The following is a 25,946-nucleotide window of genomic DNA, read 5'->3' as shown; positions in this document are numbered from 1 at the left end:
GCATGGGCCTCAGGCTTGTGTACGGTCGTGATGGTGCTGCAACTGTTTGCAGCCGTGTAAACATACCGCTTTGTGCTCCCTGTGTTGTTCTCGCACGGCTCTCTTCTCCGCTTTCTTCTTTCCCTTGTGCGTGTGCGCGTGTGTGTTTATCGTCTCCTGTTCCTGTGGGTGTGCGCTCATGCAGGCTGCCGCCGTATCTCTGGTCTCCACGCCTCTCCGAGCAACTCTTGTTGTCGCTTCTCGCGGTGGCTCAGCCATTTTTTCTTGTTGGTCTGAGCTTGGCCTGCATGTGTGTGTGTGCGCGCATGTGTTTCACTTCTCTCCATCTCTTTTGTGCCCCTCTTTCTCTCTGTTCCCTCTCCGCTGATCGATCTACCGTGCGTCCCCTCCCTCCCCCTCTCTCACTACCTGTCCACCCGCTAACTGAGCTTACTGGCAAGCTGCAAAACAAAGGGGAGAAGGAGAGAGGGAGAGGGTCACAATCACCAATAAAATTAAGGTTTAACAGGCGCAATACGCCGAACTCACTTACCGACAGACGCGTTGGGTATGGAGGAGACTGCGTGTGTGGCGTTGGTTGAGCGAGACTACCCTCCCGCCTGGTGCGCAGTAGCGAAGAAAACACCAATACAGAAGCTCCGCTCTCTCGCTCTCTCTCTCTCCGCATACTTGCATCTTGAGATGTGTCAGCGAGCTGCCCTACCGAGACAGAGCGCGTACTACTGCGCAGCTACGCTCAGACACGCACGCCGCTCGGCGCCCCCCCCAAAAATGTTGTCACTACCGCGACATTTGCACTGCCGACGTCGTTTTTCGTTTTTGTTTGTCCCCCTTTTTTCGCCCCCCCCGCCCCCCCCAACCCCCCCCACGCCTCATTTCTCTTCCTTCGCGTTTGAGGAACAGAGCGGCCAGCAGCGGCGCGAAGTACACACCGCTCACAGAGGGCGAGCAAAAGACGCCGTGGACTCGTCGGGACGCCTGGCTCTGTAGCTCGGCTTCCTCTCCCCCTGCTCAACAACAGCGAGTTCCTCGGTGATGCGGTTGGTGCGGATACGACGGCAGGCAGCGCAAAGGTAAGGAAATGGACGACAGAAAGAGCGGCAAGATCCGGCGTGTGGCGTTTCTTACGGCTCCTCCTAGCATAGAAGCAGCACAGAGAACTTATAGAACGAGCACTGAAATGAAAGGGAGGGGGAGAGTAAACATGACGGACAGGCCCTCCCTCACCTCGTTGTCAAGGGAGCGCGTGGATGTTATTCGAGCCTGTGCCTGAGTGTGCATGTGCTCATTCTCATCGAGGCTGCTCACCTGCTCTGTCCCCCTATACCCGTTTCTCTCTCTCTCCGTGTGAGTGTGGCGCTTTTCTTTGTCAGCTCTCTTGTTGGTTGCTCATTTTGTCGTCCTACTCATTTCGCTATCTGTTCAGCGTCTTCGAGTGGTGCAGCGTTTGCTTCTCTGCGTGTGTCGTGATCCATTAAGCATTACTCGAGTCCGTCACCGTGTGGCTCAAGCGCTGATTTGCCTCAGTCACCAGCCTGTCTTGTGCCATGAGAGTGTGCGGGGTTGATAAGCGGGTGAGCTGGGCGCCTGTCAACATGGCGCACGCGCTCTTTCGGCACCCCGACATGCTCTCGTGCGTGCGCGGGGGGGGGAGGTTGCCGGAAGAGCGAAGTCCTCTGCTGTGTTACTCTTCGAGCTGTTCAGCGTGTTGTAGGAAATAAGGACACCAGGTGGGCCAGCATTTACTGCCACCACCTCCACTACGACAGGTGCCCCACTGCCATAACCGGCGCTGCCGCAAGTCTAATTTTGATTGATTGTGCCCTCTCCCTCCCCCTTCTCGCTGTGAGTGTCTGCCGCAGTGCTGTGCACCGCTCTTCTCCAACTCCCAGACGCGCAGACATGTGCACAGACTGCCATAGGGGATGATGGAGAAGAGCGAAGCACTGCCGTCATCGCCCCTTGGCCCTTCGTCTCTTGACCTCCTGTCACCAACACTCAGCTATGTTTGAAGTGGGATACGCATGCGCATTTGAGAGAGTGTGCTCCGATGTTCTTCTTCGTTCTTACAGAGCGTTGTGCAAGCCTCTGCGCACGAACACTGTTGCGTCGCTCCCCACTCGCCCAATGTTTAATGCCTGTCCCGTGATCGCACCCGATGAGTGTCGCGACATTCATTTGCGCCTCTCACTACTGCCTCTCCTTCCGTACGAAGAAGGACACGCATGTCTCCCTGTGTTTCCCATGTAAATCCACGACAAGGCGTGCGAGGGAAGGGCATCTTAGCATGACTCTTCCTTTCCTTCTCATGCACCTTAATGAGAGTTTTCTCTGGTCAGCGATGGTGATGTATGTGTGCGTGCGTGTGTCTGCGCTCGGCGCAGCATCTCGGAGCGCTCCTGAGTGCGCTCGACGGCGGTAACGTGAAGTTGCCGGTTGTGCAGATGTTCGCGGTAAGTCAGCACGTGCGCGCTGTATGTTTTGTGAGTTTTCCTCCTCTCCCAGGATCAGCTGCCACGCGTTACTTCTGCATCTCTCTTCTTGTTCTCATTCTCGTGCTCTCTCTTGTCACTATGGTCTCGCTACAATGCTGCCATTCTTTCCCTCGAACAGACCCACGCACAGGGGCACAGCCATTGGCACTGCGGTATACCGGCACGACTTGTGCGAGCGGAAAAGCGAGAGGCACACCCGGACACACAGTCGCCCCCGCTGCCCTTCTTTCTTTCATCAGTGCGGAAATCGGCTTATCTCCTACGCATGCGCTTGTGCTGTACGGAGGGACTTTGCTGAGACCTCTGTCTGCTGCTGCCCTTGTTGTTAGCTAGGCGTTCTTCACCACAGCCAATACCGCGTGCCGCTCTATCTCCGCCTTCTCTCTTGGCGCGCACGTCGTCTTGGTTGGCAGACGAAGGAGAAAAGTGGGAGGGGACTTCCGTAGCGCTGCTATTGTGCTCATCGTGTGAGGCAGCGCGTGTCTTGTCTGTGCTCGTCCTGATTCGCTCTGGTCAAGGCCGCCTATTTCTTTCTTTCTCGTCGTTACAATCAGGGTGGTGCGCACATCTAACTCGACGCGCTCTTCGTATCTTGAGTGGAATTCCCCAGCTCCGTTGGTGGAGTTTGATGTTACTCGCGGCTCTGGTCTTCGCCACTGGTGCTGCTTCTCCTGTAGCCGTTGCTGCATGGTGGTCGGCTTCACCTCTTTCTGTTTGTCAAGCGCGCGCGGGCGGGGGCGAGGGTGGGGGACTGGGCGATGAGTTTGCGTAATGATTTTATCTCTGGCACCGCTGGCGGGTTTGCGGGGGTGCTGATCGAGCACCCCTTTGACACCGTGAAGGTACTCCTGCAGTCGTACGGCGGCACGCGGTACGTCGGCTACACGGACTGCATCACGAAGCTCATTCGTCAGGATGGCGCCATTGGTTTTTACCGCGGCGTGACGGCACGTCTCATTGCCTCTAGCTTGGAGCACGCCTGGGTGTTCGCGGCATACAAGTGGACGCTGCGCTTGATCGGCGCGGGTGATCGGCCCACTCTACCGCAGATACTACTGGGCGGGTGTGGCAGCGGTGCGGTAGCGACGGCGTGCTTGACACCGTTCGAATTGGTCAAGTGCCGCATGCAGGCCGATGGCAGGAGGGGGCAGCGACAGTACCGCGGCTCGCTGGACTGTGCCCAGCAGGTTTTTCGTCAGCACGGCGTCAAAGGATTCTACAAGGGCGGCTTTGCCATGCTCTGCCGCGAGGTGCCCGGTGTGGTGGTGTGGTGCGGCACGTACGATACTCTGAAGAGCTGGATGACGCCAGAGGGAATGCCGAGTGAGAGCTTGCCATTGTGGAAGCTCATGATAGCAGGTGGGTGCAGTGGCGTTGCCTTCTGGACCGCCTTGTACCCCTCCGACATGGTCAAAACCCGCATCCAAGTGGACCCCATGTATGGCAGGCTGAGCCTGTGGGGGGCGATGACGCGAATATATCAGAGCGAGGGCCTGCGCGCTCTCTATCGAGGCTGGGCCCTCACGGCCGCGCGCTCCTTCCCCTCTAACGCAGTCATCTTCGCCGTCTTTGATGGCTGTAATCGCGTGCTGTCGCCAGAGCCTTTACTGATGGTCGGTGCGTCATCCACGCTGAGTGAACCCAGTGCAGTATCGTAATGGTTTTCGAGGAGGAGCCGTTTCGATGTGGCTTCTCTTTTATTTCTCCTCTTCCTCGTCATGGGGGGACACCCCAGTGCGTTGCATCGCAGGGCCCAGTATCCCCACGCTGTGCCGGGAAGCCAAGCAGCCCCCCGTCTCCCTGCCAATGGTGAGCCTCTTCTGGTGGTGACAGGGCCCAGCACGTAGGACGTGTGGGAGGTCGGAGCGATGCATTGCTCCTGGCTGCGACGGCCCGGTCGTGGATGGCGCTGCGTCGGCGCGCCCCGCGGCAGTGAGCGCGCTTGCCCCACCCATGTGATGGGCAGAGTGTCCAGCGTGACTCGAGAGCATCCCATCCGGCGGTGACTGCCTGCTGGTGTGGGGAGCGTGAGGCCCCACCTTGCGGGGGAGAGGTGCTGCGCGAGGTGGCGACCGGCACGGTGGGCGCGTGGGTTGGTAGAGTATGAGGCGGTGGCCGTGCTGAGGTGGCTGAGTCTGCGCACTGCTGTGCCGCGTGTCTGCGGGTGCTTCGCAGCACGCGATGGGTCCCGTGGCAGGGCCGAGGGGTGTGTGGAGTGGCGTTGGGCCTGTGTGGCAGAGGTGCGGCATGCTGGGAAACACGCCAATGGCGCTGTTCTCGCTGCCTATTTTGGCTGAAGTGCGTGTGCCTTGCATGTTTATGCTTTGCATGCTCGAAACGTTTGTTTCATCGCTTCTTCGAGAAACCGCTTCTTTACTGAGTCGGCGGCACAGTGGCGATGCGGCCTCCTAACTGAGCGTGATTTGGTGTTGTCTGCAGGCACGTCGTGAAGGTGGGTGAGTGTGCGGGGTGCTTGTTTTCTGTAGGTCGTGGGCGCTCGGGTGTTCTGGCCGCTCTCATTGTTGTGCGCCGAAGGCCCGATTTGGTTGCTCAGGAGAGAGGGAAGCGGGAATTGCAGAGGCATTTTGTGGACTGCATTGTTGTGGTGCCTCTGGTGCTGCTCATCCCCTTCTAACGTCTTCAGGCGCTTGGCTAGCCCCTTCTCTTGCTCTCTCTCCCGGTTTGTGCTCATCCTATATCAGTCGAGTGGGAGGTAGTGTGTATGAGTGTCACGCACGGGTGCACTTCAAGCTCTGAATTCTGTTAATCTCAGCTTTTACTTGAAGGGGAGGCTTATTAGTCTACAGAAGACACCCACCCGTCTCCTGCCCTGTCTTCCGCCACTTTTCTCTCTGCGCAGTCGCATCGTTAGTCACCCCCCGTGGTGTAGTCTTCTCTGAGCGTGTTTACCTTCAGACTTGGCTGATATCACAAAGCTCAAGTTGAGAGGGGGTTGCTGAGTGCTGCCACCCCACATTCTACGTCCTCCTTCGCATCTTTATACTGGGGAATAGCAGAGGAGGATGGGTGAGCTTGCATCTGTGCTGCACCGCTGACGCTGCTCATTTCGTTCACCTTGGAGTGTGTCTGTGTGGCCGCATTGAGGGGGACTTACCTCGTTTTGGCGAAGAAAAGCGACAAGGACAGGCGGAAGTGGAGGGTACATGCGCATATTGGCGGCGTAGTCTGGCAGCTCCTCTCTTCCTGCCCAAAAGGCGCAGTCTCTCTCTCTCTCAACTCAGCCTCAGCCCATAGGCATCGAGTGAAGCTGCATTGTGCCTCGACTAGTCGATGTGCGTGTAGCCCCAGATCCGGTTGCTTTGCGTTCTCACTCTTGTCAGCGCAGACGCATACGTATTGGCTTTCTCACTGTCTCTCTTTCCTTCTTACTTTCCCTCTCTCCAGTGACTATGCGTCGATCTCAGGTGAGCGAGGCACGACGCCGCCAGGCGCTGGCAGAGCGGCGGTTCCGTGGCCACCGCATTCGCAGTGGGCTCGACGAGCTTGGTGACCTTGACGCTCCCAAGAAGCGTGTTGAACGCAAAGACAGCACAGCAGCGCTTACGGAGACTGGCGACAGCTCGGTAACCGAGCGGGCTACCACCGAAACAACTCTGAGCAACTGCGCCACCACGGGCATCCCCATCCCTGCCCTCTTCTCTACTGTTTTTGGAGAGGACTGGCGTGAGTGGACGGAGGTGAAGCGAGTACTGTTTGACATGAGCGCCACCGCAGCTGCGAAGCGGAGTGCGTTGGAGGCCATTCATATCTGGCGCCAGCGCGCGCGCAAGGAACGCGAGCTGCCCGCCTACGTGGAGTCAACGGAGGTGCTGCTGGATGCGATGCTGCAAGACGAGGAGGACGCGCTGAAAGACGGGCCGCTGCGCATGTGCTACGGCGCCGCCATCTCGCGCGTGGTGCATATCATGACTGGCTCCTTTGCGAGCGGCACTGCCGACACGTATCGGAAGCGCGCCAGTGAGATCGGCTTCCCTGAGGAGGCAGTGGAGGTGCGCCAGCGTGTGGCGCACGGGGCACTGCCGCTGACGTCGGAGCTGCGGTGGGTTTGCGGCTTGGTGCTGCAGTTCTTGTTCACGCAATACTGGTTGGAGCAGGAGAGGCAGGTGTACCTCATGCAACACGCGCAGGCTTCTTCCTCATCCGCTGCCGGCGGACTCCGTACAACACTACAACGTCAGTCGGTAAGCGCGAGCGCAGCTACACCAGCGACCAAGACGAGTGCACTTGCGGCTTCTCAACTACCGCCATCGGTCACCGCAGATGATATGAGGGCGCTCCTCCGCGAGCTCGAGAGCGATGAGGACGGCGAAGGCACCCAGGGCGGTGGTGTGACAGACAGAGGTGACAGGGCCGCATCGGGTACGTCATCACCTGCTGGTCCCGCCCAGGTGGGTGAAGGCACCGCCAGGCAAAATGCCTCCGATGGCTCTTCTGTCACCATCGCAGGCTGGCGTCTGTCGTGACGGCTCGGGATGTGCGCAGGGCGAGAAGAGTAAAAGCCACTGGGAAGAAGCGGTGCTCTGTGGGGAATCATCGTCCACAGCTGGTGGTGACAGGGCCCAGCACGTAGGACGTGTGGGAGGTCGGAGCGATGCATTGCTCCTGGCTGCGACGGCTCGGTCGTGGATGGCGCTGCGTCGGCGCGCCCCGCGGCAGTGAGCGCGCTTGCCCCACCCATGTGATGGGCAGAGTGTCCAGCGTGACTCGAGAGCATCCCATCCGGCGGTGACTGCCTGCTGGTGTGGGGAGCGTGAGGCCCCACCTTGCGGGTGCTGCGCGAGGTGGCGACCGGCACGGTGGGCGCGTGGGTTGGTAGAGTATGAGGCGGGGGCCGTGCTGAGGTGGCTGAGTCTGCGCACTGCTGTGCCGCGTGTCTGCGGGTGCTTCGCAGCACGCGATGGGTCCCGTGGCAGGGCCGAGGGGTGTGTGGAGTGGCGTTGGGCCTGCGTGGCAGAGGGTGAAAGCGATTAAGAATAGCGAAGCATTGGACAATCGATTTCTCATTGCAGGCTCATTCAAAGGTATGCGTACAGGCACATGCAGGGAATCCCGTCTATGCGTCAGCGGCTCGGTGTCTTCCTAACGAACTGTCGTGATGATGCCGCCCCCCCCTCCTCCCACTCTGAGCATCTTAATTTTCCACTTCTTCTCTGATCTGGCCGTCTTGGATATCGCATTCACACTGGCATGCACCCAACAGAACAGAGAGGGCATCAGGGAGAGAACGGGTCCACATGTCCGACCAGCGACCAGGTGTGCCGAACTCCTACGGGCATCGGTCTCCCAACGTGCGGACCAGCTCTTATTCGTCTACCTCGCACGGTTACCAGCAACGGCAACGACCGTACGGCAGCGCCGGCCACAATAGTGGAGCTTCCTCATTCAATGCTTCGTACCCGCGCCGAGGTGGAGCAACGGAGGGGCGTGGCCGTGGGCAGATCCCGCGCATGCACAACGAACCGGATGGTCGCGCGCTACAGCACATAGGAGGCGATGTACGTCGACACCCCAATGCTACTGGATCGAACCATATGTTGGCATCTTTGATGGAGGACGCACCTCGTACGAAGCTGTCCTCGTACGTCACGCCACACGACGCTGTTCAGGCGCAGCCGGCTCAGCACGGCGCAACAGTCGTTCGCTCTGGCAGCTCCGCCACAGAGGGTGGAAGCATTCTCTTTTTCAGTAGCGTGCAGAAGAAGGGCGGCGCCTTCACCGCCTCGGAGCGCGAAACGTACGCGCAGCTGCACCGCAGTCGTGCTATCCCCAACGTCAACCGAGGTCGCAATGCAGGCAATGTGATGGGCAGTGGCGTGTCGGCCAAGTCTGTGACACGGCAGTATGCTGAATTGGAGAAGGACCGCGAGGCGCTGGAGATAGCGCAGGCAAAGGCTACCGTGTCCGGCTCAAAGCGGTCACGCTTTGCGCTGGACGACTCACCGAGCGAGGAGGATGAATACGCCGAGGAGAATGACATTGGCGCAGAGATCTCGACAAAGTAGCCAACGACCGACTGTAGATGAGCATCCGAGGGGCGGGTGGTCCATGAGTGCTGTTCGGGACAACGGCTGACCGCTTCAGCAGTGTAGATTGGGTGACTGTGGCTGCTGTGTTGCGTGGGAAAGGAGGAGGCGATGGGATCGCCGTGGCACAATGCTGCCGAAAATTCGCGAGACAGCAACTCAAAGCCGTCGCTGCTGCTGCGCCGCACGTCCACCGAGGAGCACGAGACAGAGAAGCAGATGGGTCTTGACGCGGTTGCGTTTCCCGCCAAGAAGGGCTCATATCCTGGGGAAACCGCTGCCCTCACTCATGTACCACGTGTTGTCTCCCCTCACCTTTTCTCCCTCCCTCTGGCCAGGCGAAGCGCCTGTGTTTTTTCCCCTCGCTCTCTCTGTGGATATCAGCGTGTGCACCTTTGTGCGTGTCTACTCAGTGTGTGTATTCTTCCACGCTTCTTCTCCTGCACGTCGTCCTCTTGTCCCCTACGTCATCCGCCATGTCCATCTTCTCTCCCCTGCCATACGTGACTCTTCACGCCCTTTTCTTTTCCATTTTCGCTGCTGGGGAGAAGGGATGTCATTCATTGCACAGCAAGAGCTCTTGCACTTTCCCTTCACCCTTGCTGTGCTCCGCACTGCTGCAGTACTCACCCAGAGGTTGATCTGGCAGTGCTGTTGCTCTAGTTGTGGAGGTTCAACGCGGTAGGCCTTGTTAGCACTGTCGTGGATGACATCTCTACGTTCTCTCTTAGGCTTTGGCCTGACTCGACCGCCTACAACGCCACTTGAGCGGGCGCAGTCTGTGTGGCGGAGCACCTTCTTGGCGACTCTTCCTCTTCGCTCTCTTCTGCGTCCATTCAGTCAGTCTTGCAGTTCATCTCACTCTTCTCTTTCCCTCCCCCCTTTTCTGCGGTGCACCTTCGACAGTTACTGTAGGATGTGACTACGCCGAGGCTGTCCTCGTCCTACGGCAGCTCTTGGGCTTCTATTACTCGTACCCTCCCTCATACCTGTAGAGATACCGAGAGGTATGCACGCACAGTAATATATGCATTCAGCAAACACAGTCGCGCTCACCCCTAGCACGTGCTGTAAAGTAGCCCTACTCCGCCAAGCTCTGCAGCTGAGCTACTGAAGCCCCCATTTCCGAGTAAGGGAGCTGTTGGTGTTGTCCTGCAAAGCTCGTTGCTTGTCAGCCACGTCTCTCTCTTTCTTTCCCTTCTCGTCGTTAGCCGCTCCTTCGCTTCCCTACTCCCACAGAAAACTCTCCGTACCGCCTTCCCCTATTACGCGCACGCTTTCGAAGGCCCCCGGCTCTCTTTGCCTTCCCCTTCTCGCTTCTCTTTTCTCTACTTCGCCCTGAGAGGTGACGGCGGTTCTGGTGGGCGGAGGAGACACGTGGTCGTATTACCGATCTGGTCTCTCTCGTTCTCACGCTCGCTGTAGACGAGAACAGGCGTTCGCACTTAGCAAGCAGACCGGACGTAAGGAGCTTCACGCAGCGGAAGGCAAAGGAGTCGAACAAGCGGGTGAAGGGGGAGGTCGACTGGCCGACGCCTGTACCTTAGAGAAGACAAGGGCGTATTGTCTCCTGTAAGACTCGTTGCTAGAGTACAAAATTTTAGCCGTTGCACCTCTAGTACGTGTGCTGCTGCTGCTGCTGCTGTTTTTCCCCCCTTTCCTTTCTTCTTGATTTGCAGCTTTGCTTCTTGTCTTCCTGCACTGCAGTCTCGTGTGTTCTGCCCAGACGGCTACAGACGATCACACCTGTAACCCGTACTGGCAAGCGAACGCCTTCGACCGTGTACGCCTCCTGTCCATCTGCCGCTGCTGTTTGCCTTGGCGTCTTTTCGGTGTGTGTGTGTGTGCGCGCGCTCTGGCGATTTCGTTTTCGCTCCGTCTCGCTTCCCCCCTTTCCTGTTTTTCTGTTTTTCCCTTTTCGTTGCTGATTGGTGCGGTGCACCACACGTGCGCTGTGCTGTAAGCTGGCAGGGGAACCACAGGCTTCGTTTGTGTTGGCGTCCGTGTGCTGTACCCCTCCCCCCTCTTCGCCGCTGTGTGCGACACGCGTTCTCTCGCCGGGTGCCGCACCGTACCCACGCTCCCTCTGTGCGTCTCGTACCCACGGAGGTACTTCTTTCTCCTCTCTCGGCCCTGCGTAGGGAGTCTGTGTTTACTGGTCGGTTCGTCCTCCCTATCTTTTCCTCTTGCCTGGCGGCACGCCTCGTAGCCCACCATGGCCAGTAGCGACTTCGACATCAATTTGTTTCTTAAGTTTCTCTTTTCTGCTGTGTTTCTCTCTGTGTGTTGCTTCTCCCTCATGCTGTACGTTGACAAGATGGTGGCCCTCTGGCTGGTGTTCATGCTGCGCTTCCTGGTGTTGCCGCGTAATATTCGGCTGAGCTTCTCCGGGCTTCATTTTGCACCTCTGCAGGCCCGCGTGTTGTTCCATGGGTTCAGCTTGCAGACGGAGAACTTATCGCTGCGCATCGTTGATGGCTACTTTACCTTTGCCTTCTGGGGCTTCTGGTTTCGCGATCCGCGGTGGTGTCGGCTACACGAGTACATGATCGGCGAGAACCTTGTTGGCACTCGCTGCCGCGTGCAGCACCATCTACACTACGCCAAAGGCACTATCGTCGCCGTCGACGTAGAGAAGAAACAGGTGTCGGTGCAGCTTGATGAGCACAACACAGACGGCAGCAGTCTGGACGAAGACAAGGACACGGAGGAGGGGGAGGATAATGGCCCCGTCGAGCCGCCATCCTATCCGTCAGGCGGCGCGCCAGCAAACCCGCGGCGCACCTCTGCCCTAGGTGAGACCCCGTCGTTTCTGAACTCGCCTCCGTCCCAGCATGTGCGTAGCGCTAGCAGCACCCCCTCCACACCGGTGGGGCAGCGGCGCACGCGATGGAAAGAGTTTGGGGCTTCTCCGGTGACCACACCCCTGTCCCCGCAGCACACTTGTATCGAGTCGAACATGCATGCGGGGGGTCTCGATGATGAGGTGGTGAAGGCAGTGGATGCCAAGTACGTGTATATCCGCAGCCGGGCGGGCTTGCTGCAGCTGCACTTGAATGGCGTCCGACTGTGTCTCTATAACGCAACAGGCAAGTACCTTGACCTGGCAAGGGCCGCCGCCGCCGACGCCGCCGGCGAACCTGCATTCGAGTCAAGTACCCGCCATCATCGCACGATGAGCAACGAGAGCAGCAACGAGGCAGACCTGAGGGGTAGCGTTGGGTCCGCGTCGTCGGGGAATGGGGAGGGCAGGAGGAAAAGAGGACTCGCAGAGATGCTGCAGGCAATAGGTAATTACGTGCTCTCTCACGAGAAGGCCGACCTCGACGCGCATGGGCGGAGCGACGACCAGGAGTCCTCCGAAATTCGAGCGGCGCGGAAGCTGCAGGAGCATAATATTCTCACGACCAGCTTTGCGCAGAAGTTCTTCAGTTTTATTGGGTGTGTTGAGATCGAGATTTGCGCCGCGCAGCTCGACATTGGCGGCGTCGCCTCGTCGCATCCGTACTTCCTGCACTTCACCTTCCAGCAGGGCGAGGGACGCGTCTTCTTGACGAAGGACAGCTGCCCCGCCCTGGACCTCTACCGCTCTGTCGTTGAGCTGACGCTGCGCGAGGTGGACATACGGATGGCGCAGATGGACAGCAAACTGAGCAAGACGCAAGTGATGCGGAACGCAACGCTGCTCGAGCGGGCGCGCCTGCTGGTGTCTGGGGTGGCGACACCGTACGAGCACACGCCCTTCGAAACCCCCGTTTCGTCTGAGCTGATCGACGAGTACGGCATCTTCATGAACGGCAAGAACAAGGGCACGGTGCACCTTGTCTTCTACAAGGATGCCCCGAACGTGTACGCAGGTGAGGTAGTGCGCCGCGGTGCACTGCCGATCACCGGGGTGGAGGTGCTCATCGATGCCCCCGTGCTTCGCTACGGCCCCTGGCTGGAGTATTGCCGCGCGCAGCTGTGGGAGTACTTCCTACCACGCAATTACCTGCCCTTGGAGGAGTTGAAGTTTGAGGTGGGCAAGCCGCGGCCGAACGCCGGCTTTGAGGTGCTCGTCATGTTCCTGCGCGCCACGACTGTTGAAATCCCTTTTAAGCGGCGCAGCATCGTACCGTTGCCACCCTTCGGCATTCGAGACTCGAAGCGCAAGGGCATGATAGTGGCGACGATAGGTGAGGGTGCTCAGTATATCCAGCCAGCCTTCTTCCTGCTTCCAAAGGACGAGAAGCGGGTGTTTGAAGGCCTTTTCATCGCCAAGAATGTCACTGTCTGGGCGAACTGCGTTCTGGAGAGGGACGCAGTTTTGTGCACTGCCAAATCGCTGCAGTTATTCTTCGACCGCCAGGATGACCGACTCTGGAACGGGCGCAAGCTGTGGAACATCCTAGTGAAGCTATCGGGGGCGAAGCTGTACTGGTACATGGTGTACGTTGACTACTTCCTCGACTTGCTCAATGACTGGCAGTTCTCGGCGAGCATGTACCACGGTGTGCCGCTCACAACGGATATATTCAACACGGTGAACCGCGCCGTGCGAGATTGCATTCCGAACGTGAAGCGCTTTGAGGTCTTTGTCGAGTCGGTAGCGACCGTTCACCTCAACGTTAACACACATAACGTGGTCTACGCCGACGATCCGAACGACCTCGCTCATAACATAATGGCGATTCTGAAAATGCAGTCCGGGTGCTTCAACATCGTGCTCCCGAGTGATCAGTACCAGTTGAGTTTCGAGAATGAGTCGGCGCGGCCGATGGAGGCCTCGGCGTGCGAGGTGGAGGCGTACCTGAGTCTCCCAGGAAGCCACCCTCTCTGTGATCAGGTGGGCAGCGAAGCTCCCTGGGCGTATGCGGAGACGTTCAACATGCAAGGACTCTTCACAATGCAGGTGCCAAATCAGTCGATCCCGCAGCCGCGTAACAACCTTGACCCCACCACCGGCCGCACGCGCAATCACAACTTCCTCAACCTCGACGTCGAGTTCACGAACCTGCGCGGCACCCTCATGGGGGCCCACGTTAAGGCACTAGTTAACTGCTTCCAGAATCTTTTCCTCGACAACACCTTCACTATCGCACCTGATGAGCTGTTTTGGCTGCTGGCGAAGCTGCAGTCGCACGCCGCGACGGGGAAGAACAAGCGGAAGGCGTTTAAGGAGTTCCTGGAGCTGAGCCAGCCGGCTCGTAACGACATGGAGGTTTGCGTGACGGTTCGACTCGTCGACGTCAGTGCTACGGCCACGACGAGCCGGGTGGCAGGTGCGCCGCAGGTCAACCTCTCCACAGGGCTTATCACCTTCACGTATGTAAAACAGTTTTCTGTGACCGATACAGGCGTCTCGCTCTCCCCTCTGACGGTACGCATTCCGGACCGCCGCGGTAAATTCCCACGAAACACCGAGTCGATCATCGTGATTGGCGCCACCACGGTGGGTATCACGCGGCACTTTGGACGCATGCCACTGAAGCCGAAGGTGCACGAGGCGATGGAAGTTCACGTGGGCGGCGTGTCGCTTGAAGTGGTGGCCGAGCAGCTCATGATGCTGGTGGAGATAGCGCAGACGGCGGCGCGGCACTTCACAACAGAGGATCTAATGATGGAGGCAGAGGTTGCCGAGGCGCTGTCGACGGCGGAGCTGTCAGCGGAGAAGGTTGTCCACTCCAGCCCGCGTCGCAGCACCACGGACAAGCTCAAGAAGGGCATGCGGCACCGACGCGTTGGACAGAGCAGTGCGCTGATCGCCGACCAATCTCCTTCTATGGCAAAGGAAGGAGCGATGCGTTTTGGTAGTCCATTCAGCTTCTCAGTGGATAACTACGCGGGCAAGTACGAGGACGATTGCGAGGACAGTGCCGTGGAGATGCGGGAGTGGCGCACGGAACAGCGCAGCGGGCAACTTCCAGTTTGCCACTCTTTTCCCAGCGACAGGGACGGCGAAGTTGGTAGTGCACACGATTGGACCGACTCTGGCAGCGCTGTCATGGTGGATGCCCATGGCTCCGCGTGTGAGGAGTCGATCTCGTCCCCGACAGTGCCAGCTGCCACGGGTGCACGTGCCGGCGAGGCTGAAGTTACTTTTGGCACCATCAACAGCACTGGAGACGGCGGCGTGCCCATTTTGCACTCCTACGAATCGGACAGCGGACATTCGTCATCGAGGAAGCGCAGGCGAGGTCGGAGACGCCTTCGCAGTCTCTTCGGAGGCCTCATCCCCACCACCACCGATGACTCCGACGACGACCGCGGTGACGAACGTTGGCGTCCCTTTTCGTCGCAGGTGGCGTACGATGTTGCGCTGAGATTTGCCAAGTTCAGGGAGGAGTGCAACAAGGCGGACGACGACTCGCGCGACTACGGACTGTTTTTTCTCCTCGTTAATGTGGAGACGGTAAGAGGGGTCGTGCGTATCGGCGAGGACGGCTACGCGTCTGTGGAGTTGCCGCTTGGCGTGAGAGCGACGCAGTCGACACTGAACGACGGCAACTCAAACAAGCGGATGAGCATAGCGGTGAAGGACTTGGGTGTGCAGCTCCTGTTGGACCGCACTAGTGAGATGGCGCAGACGTATCTTCCCTCGCTGCGAGGCGACACCTCCACTGGCAAGTACCTGGAAGTGCTGTCGCTGCGCACATCGGTGTGCATGAGGCAGTACGTCGCGTACCCCTTCGACAACAGCCTGGCGAACCATCGACGGCGGCAACAGCAGTTCGTGGAGGAGAATGACTACGAGCATCTTATCAGCTTTCCCTTCAACAAGGCTTCGACGCAGTGCCCGGAGACACCAAAGTGGGCTTCCAGTCCGGAATCAGCTGCGATGACTCAAGATGACTCGAGAGGTGCAGAAGCCCCGATTCCCGCACCTCAGGCCCAACCTACTGATGATGCACCTGTGGTGGAGCCAGCTACGCTGCCTCGTGCGTCGCTGCAGAGCGCCACAGCTACCCCCACCCCCACGAATGGGCCCAGCACGCCGCCGCAACTGGCGAGCGCGTCGCCGTCAGCCCCACCGACGACTCGCGACTGGATGCCGTCCAGGCTATCCTTTTCTTTGGCTCGTGGCAGCGATGGGGATGCAGCAGCCACGCCGCCCCTTATGCGCGGCTTTACCAACAGCACAGAGGAGTTCTCACAGTCATCGTCGCTGAACTCGCAGAGCACCATGGTCCACACGCAGCTTGCCGGTGAGGCACACGATGCATCACAGCGGCAGAGCACGTTCCCCTCTCTCTCCGCAACTGACCAGGTGAACGAGAAGACTAACCTGGAGGTGAGCAGTCGCTTCGCCACGTGCGTGTCGGTGCCCTCACAGACGTCGTTGTCAGACGTGGATAGTGCGGACATCGATTCGTTCTTCGACGCGTCTTCGTCGGACCCCTCGTCTCAGCGACGCGTTATGAACAACGCCTTTGCCAGCGACGGGTGCACGACGAGTACCCGTGAGGGGAAAGGTGCTGCGAACAGGAAGAGCGGTGGTGACGGTGGAATTGGCATTGGCCTGTTCAGTGAAGCGGCCCCAGGGTCAGGCGACAGCACTTGTGTCAGTGGTGGACGAGGTGGAGTCCGCCCAGACACCAGCAACCCAGTGGCGTCGTCGTGTATGACCGCCGCACATTTCTTCTACCGCACTTTCGACAAGGCGGAGGGTGATGACAACGGCGCCTCTGCAGTCGACTACTGGCTACCGCAGCGGCCACTCAATGCCCATAGGGTACGCGATCACACTCGATTTCACGCACAGTTACCCATCGTCGGGTTTTACCTCAATCCCAACCGCGAGAGCCGCGCTCCACCCTTCTTCTCGTACTCGAAGCGGCAGATGTTACCACGCGCGGAGGATCTCTTCGCTTGGGCCCGCTGCACTGCTGACAACAGCGAGCGATCGAAGAACAGCTCCACGTCGCGCCATCTACACGTTGCATTCCTCGACCCACTCACACTTCTGGTGACGCCGGAGGCAGCAATACTGGCTGGCGCTGCAGCGCAACTCCTACTACACCTGCGCAACTCCCTGAAGAGCCGTCACGTTGACATTCCGTGCGACTTGTCCACCTTGGAGGGCTCGGGGGCCGCGCCGAGAGGGACCACCAAGCCGCTGCTGCTGCGGCCGCGCACGAAGAAGAGCAAAGCACGAATGCAGCAGAAACGCTGGCTGTGGGAGAGCAACATTGTGAGTGTCTCAGTCCCCACCATTGAGCTGAAGGTGCTCACAAGTCTGTCCGTGCCGGAGGAAAACCTGCCGAGCAGGTCGAGTGCGACAGATGGCGTTTACACATCCACACTAGCGGTGCGCAACCTCCGCGTTCTGATGGCGCAGAACCGACCTCCCACCGGGGAGGAGATGGCGGTTGAGGCATCGCAGCGGATGTCGGTGTCGGTGAGGGTGGACACAATTGCTGCGATTACGCAGATCGAGTGGGAGCCGATGAGGCGAGAAGGCAACCTCGCCGTGAAAGTGCCAGGCTTCTGGTACAATGCGGACAAGGACACCATGGCGGTGTTTTTCGTCACCCAAGTTACCGGCAAGGTCAAGCGAGACCTGTGGCGCGGCGCCGACGGTTGCGCGTCGAACATCACGGCCTCGGATGTGGCTGCGTACGTGACGCGCGACTTTGTGGACTACTTGCATGGGCTGATGCACCTCGTGCAGGGCCTGACCGCCGATGTTCGGCGGCGCGTGGATATCAATGGGCACTTTTTCAGCGACGTGTTGACGGCGACGACAGTCTTGGACTCGGATCCGTTGACCGCACCGCGAGAGAGCACAACTTTCGCAGCGTTCGGCGCCTCTGACGTGCTCAGCCGTGCCGCGGTCTCTTCACTGTGTGAGATTCGCCCGCTGAGAAAGGGACGGGTTGTGCAAGGCAAGGGCTTTGTGTTGCACGTGGCCGTAATTCTCATCGACACAGCACGAATGGGACAACGGATCGTCGTGAACCAAGCGAGGATGAGCCGTCTCGACATCCACAGACCCTTCTGCAGCTTTGTTGTTATGCCGAACCTCCTGCGCGTCCGAAATGCGCACATACAAGCCGTTGGTGAGATGGACGAGGTGCGTGCGGCTGTGTTTCCCTCGCTTCTGCACGTGCTGCATCCACGGCCGGTGAGGCGCAACGTAGGCATCGTGGTCACCCCGGCTGGCTCGCCTAGGTCTCGTTCCCCGGGTACGCTGTCTTTTCAACCGAACTTCGCCACCTCCGTTGGCACGACGGTGTTTCGGCAGTTCTCCGCGCAGACGAGTGCGATCGTTCACGACTCGAATCGCACTGATGTCCCAGAGCCGCAGAGTCGGTCACTGGCGCTCACCTATGATGGCACGTTTACTGTCCATCAACTCGATCTGCGCGCGCAGCAGTCAGGGACGAATTACCTTCAGCTGGTGGGGAAGGACCTGACCGGATGTGCCGAGTCCCGCGCTGAGAGCGTGGCGTCGCGCGAGTGTGTCCAGACGGAGGCATTGACAGAGACGATATCAGAAACGCTGAAGGAACGGCTGCGCTACAAGGCCAACACGGCTCGCGAAAGGGCGAAGCGCAGCCGCTACCCGGCTCCTCCCGAGACAACCGAGCAGCTTCATCTGCGCTCCACCGCGTCCTTCTTTGCAGAAGAGGTGCAAGTGCACTACGTCGCCGACTGTCTCATGGAGTCCATCCCGCACGACTCGGATAGTTCGCACCACGTTCCGGGCGCGAACCAGAGCTTACAGACTGGCAAAGTCTTCACGGCCGCTGTCACGGACGTTGCCCTCGTCGCGCAGTTTTCGCAGCAGGTCAACCTCCTGGGCGAGCAGGTGAGCCTGCATATGATGGTGCGCAGCAGCGTTTTCCAGTCTCCGCACTGCGTGCGCGCCGCGGAGACGCTTCACCCGCAAGTGCACGCACTGATCAGCTCATGGCGGCAGGCACTGGGTGCAGCGAGCCGGACAATACTCTCTGGGTCTGCTGTGGACAGGCTTGGAAGCGCCATCAGCCTGCGCCGAGGGAGTGCTAGCAGCAGTGCAGCGGAGCGGGGACTAGCCAATCCGCGGCAGAGTAGAGCGGTGACCTTCCAGATCCAGGCGACTAGGATTACAGGGTTTGTGGGACTACCGCAGGGTATTGTGCAGAAGTTCCTGCTCCCGCAGATCTCCTGCTTCACGAAGACATCGTCGAACGGCCGCGCAGATTTTAAGTTGCACTTTCACCCCTTCATCATCACGCCCCACAACACGCGCTACAGCACGCCACGCGAAAACTACCGCGTCGTACTGCCCCACGTCTACATCCTCTACGCTCACGACCCCATCAAGATGCTCTGCAACGTCACCGTGGGCACCATCGCCATCACCATTACGCCGCTTTTAATCAACCACAGCCTTCTTACCTACGAGAAGCTGACCCACGATGTGGCGGCTATTTTGGCGGCGCCGAAGGTGTACGATGACGACGAGGAGAGGACAGCGGCGGCACATCCCTCCTCTCTCAACGCCATCGATGCAACGCAGCAGCGCGACATGTCTAACTCCACGTCAAGCCTGCTCTCCCCAGCTTGTGCGCCTGGTGGCGGCGGGGGCAGCTGCAGCACAGGCCGCGGCTCTGTGTCACCGACAGATATCAACCTATCGTTAGAGAGCACAACAGCGGGCAAGGGCAACCGTCGAGGGCAGCAACATCGTGACATACAGTCTCCCAGTAACTCCAATGAGGGCCTTGGTACTGCCGAAGCTGTAGCGACGGCAGCGACAGTTGCGCCTTGGCCTGCGACGCGAAAGCGCCGACAGAGCTTTCTGTTCCTGTTGCAGGGGGTTCGTCTCTCCTACCTGACCTCCATGACGACGCTGCGCTTTACGATCCGCAGCTTGAACGCGACGGCTGACACGACGGGGGGTGACACCCGGCACACGCTACATTGGGTAGTGCACGTCGCAAATGCCCAGACAGCGCTCGTCGACCGCGACGATCACAACCAGATGCTCGCGACGTACAACAGCCTGTCACAGTATGGACGGCTGTCAAGCCGAGAAATCCGCAGCAGCGGCGCTGCGTACGCCAGCTCACCCGCGTCTTCGAGCGGACGTTCCACCGACGCAGCCGATGCCATGAAGGCGGCGCATCCCCTCAGCGGCTTCTTGTGGGGCTCCATCGCTCTTTCCTTCACGCTGTCCAGCGGCAAGGTGGACGAGAACCGTGTGAGGACTGCCCTCCAGAAGAGCACCTCTCTTAGCACATACAGTGAAGAGATGCAGAAGGCGCTTCTGGACTCTCTCATCACCTCCACCTCCAAGTGGGAGCTGGCGGTGTTCGAGCCGTTAGTGCTGGTACGCTTCGGACTCGATGCACTCATCAAGCAGTGTGTTAGCGAAACAGAGGAGGACATACGAGTCATGAAGGACGCGACGTACCAGGCAGACCTCAACGCCAGCATGGGGTTGCGCCAGCACAAGCGCTTCCAGAGGCTGCAGGAGGAGAAGAAGCGCATCGACGGCTTTATAGAGAGAGCGGAGAAGGAGCGAAATCAGAAGCTCCGCAGCATGACAGAGCGCGTCGTGCACGATGTAGCGCATCGGCGCGGCGTGTCTCTCAGAGAAGCGAACCGACACGACGTCTTGCTAGACTTCTTCAACATTCAACGCTCACACAAGGTGGTGGCGTCGGTGAGCAACTTCATGGCAGTGCTTCCCTTCGGCGACGCCGCGTACCGCAGCATCCTGGAGGAGCTACCAGGGACCTTTACGTGTGTCAAAGCCGATCGGCATATACACACGGCGTCGTGCCTGAACCGGCGCAAATTCATTCCGTCCTTCGCATTCAAGATGAAGATGGACGACGTCTCCTTTATTTGCCACGTGGAGGCGGTGAAGCACATCGTCCCGGTGCTGGTCGGCGAACCGAGCCATCCTTTGACCAAAGACACCTCATTTGTGAAGACTGGCGCGGCGGAGCATGGCTACACCACTTCGCTCCTTTTCCACGGCCGCTTGCTTGCCTTGAACAGTCGTCTGTACTTCTCGGACGGGTCGCCGCTGGACAAGTCCACCACATTGCCGGAGCTGCTGCGCGATACTCCGATTCTTGGTGGACAGGGCGTGCTCACGAGCTACGCCGCCGAGGAGCACCAGCGCTCACTCAACAGTATCTCCATCGCCTCCGTCGAGGCGCCGCTGCGCATTGAAAAGAAAAACAACACGATGCACGTCGGGGTCGTCGTGGACATTTCGGAGCCAAAGACGTGCGTGTCGTCGCGCATACTCAGCATTGTGCACGAACTGTCGCAAGAGCAGGCGACGTCGCCACTGCAGGCGCACGTGCGCGCACGCCGTCGTGGCCAGACGCCGTCGACACAGCCACAGTTTTCACGTAGCACTGACGGAAGCGCCAGCCCGATCGTTCGAGGAATCAATAGAGATTTTCGTGATACCAGCAGAGGAGCTCCGGCGGCGGCCGCGCACGCAGTGCCGAAGGAGTCGATCTCGCTACATCTCGACGTCACCAGTCGGCTGGATGCCAGCGAGTTGGCGGTCTTCTGTTACTCGAACCCAGAGAAGTGGTGCGCGCAGAACTACACCACAACTGCCGGTGCCACGGGCGGCGGCGGTGGCCACGCCCACGCAGGCTCGCGCTCGCTTCTGACCTCCTCAGTGCCGGTTGCGCGTCGCGGTGTCAAATTTCTGACGCCACCTTCACAGGATAATTGCGTGCAGACGGCGGGGGATGCGCGGGGAGCTGCCAATACAACTACCCGCGGTGCCAGTGCGAGCCCAAGAAGCCAGAACCCTTTTCACAGCGAGAGCAGCGGCGGCATTGACTTCAACTCAGGCGAGCGGTTCCTCATCATGTCCATTCCGCTACCGGGCGTGACCTTGCGAGCCGTCATGCGGCATGGAAGACGTGAAGCTTCTGATGATGCGGACGTGGTGCGAGTGGAGGTGCGGGCCGGGGCAATTGAGCTGAGCCCGTCCATCACAGCGCTGGCACAGGAGGTGGAGATGTGCGCCGACACCGACGAGCAGAACCGTGTGGCGCGCAAGCAAAAGATCCTCTCGTTTGTGCAAAGCATGGAGGCGGAGGTGCCGCAGCTGCGCGTGCCGCTGCACTGCCTTTTAGTAGAGGTGCTCGTGCCAGTGCCGCGAGCATACGAGTCGGTGCTGTCGCGGGCGCGTATGCGGCGTGCCGACGCTGCTACGCGCTCGCGGCCGGCGCTCAGAAGCACCAGCAGCAGCGGCGGCGCCGGAGCACGGAGTCTTTTCGACAGCAATGTCGCGGACGTGGTACAGCGCAAGTCACGCGGCATAATTGCGGTGCATGTTAGCATCAGTGACTTCCGCCTTATCTTCAACTCGGAACCGGTAGCTTCCACTCACTTCATGCTCTATCTTGATGACCATGGCACGATCAACTTCTTCTTCAAGTACTTCGAGCGTCCCGACGCGAATGAGCGCTTCGTTAAAAAGTTCCCAGACGCCTCCCTGGTCGTAGCAATGCGCGGTGTTCGGGCGGAGTGCCAGACAAAGCTCGAAGTGAAGTCGCTCGAAGTGACGCTGCCAGAGGCGGAGCTCACTATCAGCCGTCGCAGTGGCCGCATCGGCGTTGTGGACACCGCCGCTATCTACTTCCCCTTCAATGTCGAGGACAGCGAGCCGAATCTGACGGCCCGGCTGCAGCACATGTCGCAGCTATTTTTGGTTGTCGAGTTGTGGTCTACCACACTGTCAGAGACACTGAAGACGGCGCGTCACCTCTTTCACCGAGGCGCGGCAGGTAAAGAGATCTCCAAGCGGGTTGCAGCTACACCATTCAGTCGTCAGGTGGCCAAGAGTACGACGCTGATGCGGGACACGTTGATACCCACCGACCGCCGTACCCTCTTCTACCTCGGGCTCTCCCGCGCGGTGTGCTTCTTTGACCTGGGCTCTGGCAGCACACACAGCTTCACTATCGGCGCGGCTAACGTGGTGGCGGAGAATGCCAAGCACGCCAAAGGCTGCTCTGTGAGCCTGCTGCTCGGCTGCATCTCGAACATGTGCATCCGCTCGGAGGGCGTCTTGTCGGGTGGAGTGATGATCGGCAGCGTCATGACCAAGGCCTTTTTTATCCAGAACGCCGACGGTGCGGAGGTGTTCTTGCGGTCGCCTGAGCAGCGGACCTTCCGGGAGGCGCTGCTGCTGCAGCAGGTGCACGTGAACTTCAAGGAGCGGCAGCTGAAAGACGTCTTTGAGTGTAAGGTGGGATGCTTTCAGGGCAACTCTATGGACGGCATTGGCGAGGAGGAGTATACGACAACCGACGTCGATGTGTTGCTGGAGCGTGGTACCCTTGGGTTGACGCCGAGCACCGTTCCGGCCTTTCTAAGCTTCGTGCGGAATATCAGCGCCATCGTCGCGGAGCAACGGCGCCTCGCAGCGACCCGAATGAAGAGAATGCCGGTGCAAACGCTCCAAGGCGTCACCGGCTGCGTCAACTTCGATGTGGGGGGGCCGCCGAAGCCGGCGGTGGTAGCAGGTGATCACAGCGCTGAGAACCGCAGCACATGTGGCAGTGATGCGAGCGTGTCCACGCAGAGGACACGCGTCTGCATACCATTTATGGGCAGCGCTCTACTCCGGGTACCGTGCGGGCAACTTCGTGTCCGGCTGGAGAGGACAACGGTGCTGCTCGGCGCAATTGCATCAGGGGAGGCGGCAGTCGGGTGCGTGGTGCTGAGCTTCCCAAAGGGGCGCCTGTCGTTTGCCGAGTGTCCGTGCGACAACTACACCGCGGCGAAGAAGGTGCTCGTTATCGAGTCGCACAATGTAGAGGTGTACCGGCCTGGCACGCCGCGCATCGTCGTCATGGGTTTTCAAGGTGTCAACCACTTCGAGTTTTACACGCGACAAGTGCTGGGCTCGGCGGAGGTGGGCTTCTCACTTACACTGCATCAGACACACCCGTGGACAGGCAACCCGCGCTTTCGCGACTTTGAAGAGATGATAAGCCTCATCAAGTCTTTCACTGACAAGAAGAATGCGGATGTCTTTCAACAGTTCGGGCGGCTCGAGGCCGCCGCATTGAATTCTGACCCGTCAAGCACCACGGCGCGGCGCGACTCCGGCAGCAACATGATCGCCGCTGCCGCAGGCCAAGGTATCGATGACTCTATCTCTGGAGCCTTGGGGCCTACCGCTTCAGCCTCTATGATCGGACCGGTTGCAGCGGCAGCGATCAGCGACAAGCGCACCCTCAAGGCACTTCGCAGCTCTAAATTCTCCCCACAACTGCGCTTTGGCGGTGACGTGTCTGTCAATACTGAGGTGATTCTTAACTGGCTGGGTGTGACGGAGAAGATGTTGCCGCATGTAGTCCACACGGCGTTGTGCGACAAGCTGGAGAAACTCCTGAGCTCCCTCTCCGACCTAGCGAGCGAGCGCGTGACGCAGCGAAGCCCTCGAAAGGGTATGACGGTGGCAGCTGCCGCTGCTGGTGGTGGTGTTTCAGGAGCTCCTACCGACTCATCACCACTGTTCTCGCCCAGCTCCTCCGAGGCACGGCAACCTGAATTGTAGGTGACCTCGCTCCTACTCCACGCCCCTGTCAGTCTCTCTCTCTCTCTCTTCCTGTGTTTCTGTAAGCGTGTGTGCGTAGGTGTTTTGTTCAGCCCTCCTCCCCCGGTTGCGACTTGTGTGTGTCTTTGCTGGATTGCGCCCAGCGTATAGGCAAAGCCCAGCGGCGAGCCTCCCGATTTTTTCTGCAAGTCCTCACGTGTCGCAACGCGGACGAGAGTGAATGGCACTTCACGTCGTCCTATCGTGAAGCGTCGAGGGTGCGCGTTGTGCTGAAGAATGCTCATCGTCGGGCTACAGCCGTGATGATGCGGTCCTTTTGCGCTCCCTCCTCTCTGTGCTGCACATCTCTGCCTGTGTCTCTCTCTGTTCCTCACTCTCATCACATCCCACGGTCCTGGCCTCCTTTCCCACTTCACCCACAATGATCTCCATGCAGTTTACCTGACGATGCTCCAGTGGTCTCGACTACTGCGCGGGCGACCGCCGCCAGTGATGGGAAACGCCAAGAAGATGCGTTTTGCCGGCGTCGACGACAATCCATCCATCACGCATAAGCCATGGGACACCAGCGAGCCGCTGATGGCCGACTACGGCTGGGGGCGCGGTAAGCTGCCGAAGTTTCGTGCTCGTAGTCCGTTCCACCGCCAACAGATCGCGCGTCGCATGGTGACAGAGCTGATTCGCAAAGACTACGTCATCGTAGGCGGCGCGCGTGCCCCGGCGCTGCGCATCCTGGCTGACCATGTTGTCGAGCTCGCCAAGGCTGGTGACACGGACTCGCGTCAGCAGCTGGCGTACTTCCTTCACGACCCCCTCCTGGTCGACAAGGCGTTTGACGAGTATCCGCGTCGGTTCGGCGACATGAGCGCCAAATATGCGATGATGACGCGACTGAAGGGGCGCCGGCGGAGCGACAACGTTGCGATGTACTTTGTGGAGTACAAAAATAGGGACATGAGCGACCACCACAAGGGCGAGGACTACACGTCCGGGCCGGAGCGCTTTTTCCTCCCGCCCCGCATCGTCGAGACCGAGAAGGGCATTCAGCGCCCGCCGCACATGCAGATGGCGTTTGACCGTTGGGCAAGCAAGTTTAAGACGGAGGAGTTTCACCACTGGTGGCGGCTGCGACACGCCAAGCTGCGCTACTGGGGCGTCCGGAACGTCCCGCACCCGAGCGATGTGGATCCTCTGTGGACCGAGAAGGAGGAGGAGGAGTGGCACAACGAGATGCTTGCCAACACCGGCGACTTTGAGGACTTTGACCTCGATGACGACTCCTACGAGGCCGCCGGTGAGGGAGGCGGACAGGGTGGCTCCTCGTCTCCGTCAGGGGTCGGGCCCGATCCGCAGAAGAAGTATTGATCGTGCACCGGGACTACCGCTGCGCCCCATCTGCCACAAGACGGGGGAGGATGTGCGTGTGTGTGCCACCGCTTCCGAGTCAGCGCTGTTTTGCATTGGTGCTTTCGTGTTCTCTCTCTTGATGCCAGTGCGTGCCTGTGAGGACTGCGGGTGGTTGTGCCTGTCGGGAGGACTCACTGCGTGGGGCGCCGCTGTGCTGTCCCGCTCACGCGTAGCTGCACATCGACGGTCTCCCACTCAGTCGACTATTCACTGAAGGCAAACGAAAAGAAAAAAACCCACCGAGAGACAAACGTACGTGTTGCGCAGAACGGAGCTCAATCGCACCTCAGCATTTACTGTTGGGGGGGGGGGGAGGAGAGGAGTGGCGCTTTCCAGGTGCGTGTAGGTGTGGGTGTACCCCCTCCCCCCTACTGGGTGGAGGAGGGCCACTTCTCACGTGCTGCGTAGTGCAAAGGTGCGGCGCTCTCTTTTTCCCCTTTCACTGGCGACTGTGTAGGCGTGTGTATCGACTCCCCTCCCCCA

At 59.5% G+C, this 25,946-nt stretch overlaps 5 protein-coding genes across 5 annotated transcripts; all 5 read left to right on the top strand.

Moving 5' to 3' along the window:
- Positions 1–3,253: 3,253 nt before the first annotated feature.
- On the top strand, positions 3,254–4,153 carry LBRM_16_0210 (mitochondrial ornithine carrier protein-like protein; the record flags this gene model as incomplete). The annotated part of the gene is made up of 1 exon (XM_001563575.1): positions 3,254–4,153. The coding sequence occupies one exon, from the start codon at positions 3,254–3,256 to the stop codon at positions 4,151–4,153; it is 900 nt and encodes a 299-aa protein (XP_001563625.1).
- A 1,752-nt stretch (positions 4,154–5,905) lies between these two features.
- Positions 5,906–6,979, top strand: LBRM_16_0200 (conserved hypothetical protein; the record flags this gene model as incomplete). Its single annotated transcript, XM_001563574.1, has 1 exon — positions 5,906–6,979. One exon carries the CDS (start codon positions 5,906–5,908, stop codon positions 6,977–6,979), a length of 1,074 nt encoding a protein of 357 aa, XP_001563624.1.
- Positions 6,980–7,963: 984 nt separating this feature from the next.
- Positions 7,964–8,518, top strand: LBRM_16_0190 (conserved hypothetical protein; the record flags this gene model as incomplete). The annotated part of the gene is made up of 1 exon (XM_003722924.1): positions 7,964–8,518. One exon carries the CDS (start codon positions 7,964–7,966, stop codon positions 8,516–8,518), a length of 555 nt encoding a protein of 184 aa, XP_003722972.1.
- Positions 8,519–10,754: 2,236 nt separating this feature from the next.
- On the top strand, positions 10,755–24,056 carry LBRM_16_0180 (conserved hypothetical protein; the record flags this gene model as incomplete). The annotated part of the gene is made up of 1 exon (XM_001563573.1): positions 10,755–24,056. The coding sequence occupies one exon, from the start codon at positions 10,755–10,757 to the stop codon at positions 24,054–24,056; it is 13,302 nt and encodes a 4,433-aa protein (XP_001563623.1).
- Positions 24,057–24,503: 447 nt separating this feature from the next.
- On the top strand, positions 24,504–25,421 carry LBRM_16_0170 (putative 50S ribosomal protein L17; the record flags this gene model as incomplete). The annotated part of the gene is made up of 1 exon (XM_001563572.1): positions 24,504–25,421. One exon carries the CDS (start codon positions 24,504–24,506, stop codon positions 25,419–25,421), a length of 918 nt encoding a protein of 305 aa, XP_001563622.1.
- Between the last annotated feature and the right edge of the window lie 525 nt (positions 25,422–25,946).

Source organism: Leishmania braziliensis, chromosome 16 (genome assembly GCF_000002845.2).
Source record: "Leishmania braziliensis MHOM/BR/75/M2904 complete genome, chromosome 16".
Lineage (NCBI taxonomy): Eukaryota > Euglenozoa > Kinetoplastea > Trypanosomatida > Trypanosomatidae > Leishmania > Leishmania braziliensis.
The sequence above is the reverse complement of the archived record's forward strand: the minus strand, read 5'-3'. Positions and strand labels throughout refer to the sequence as shown.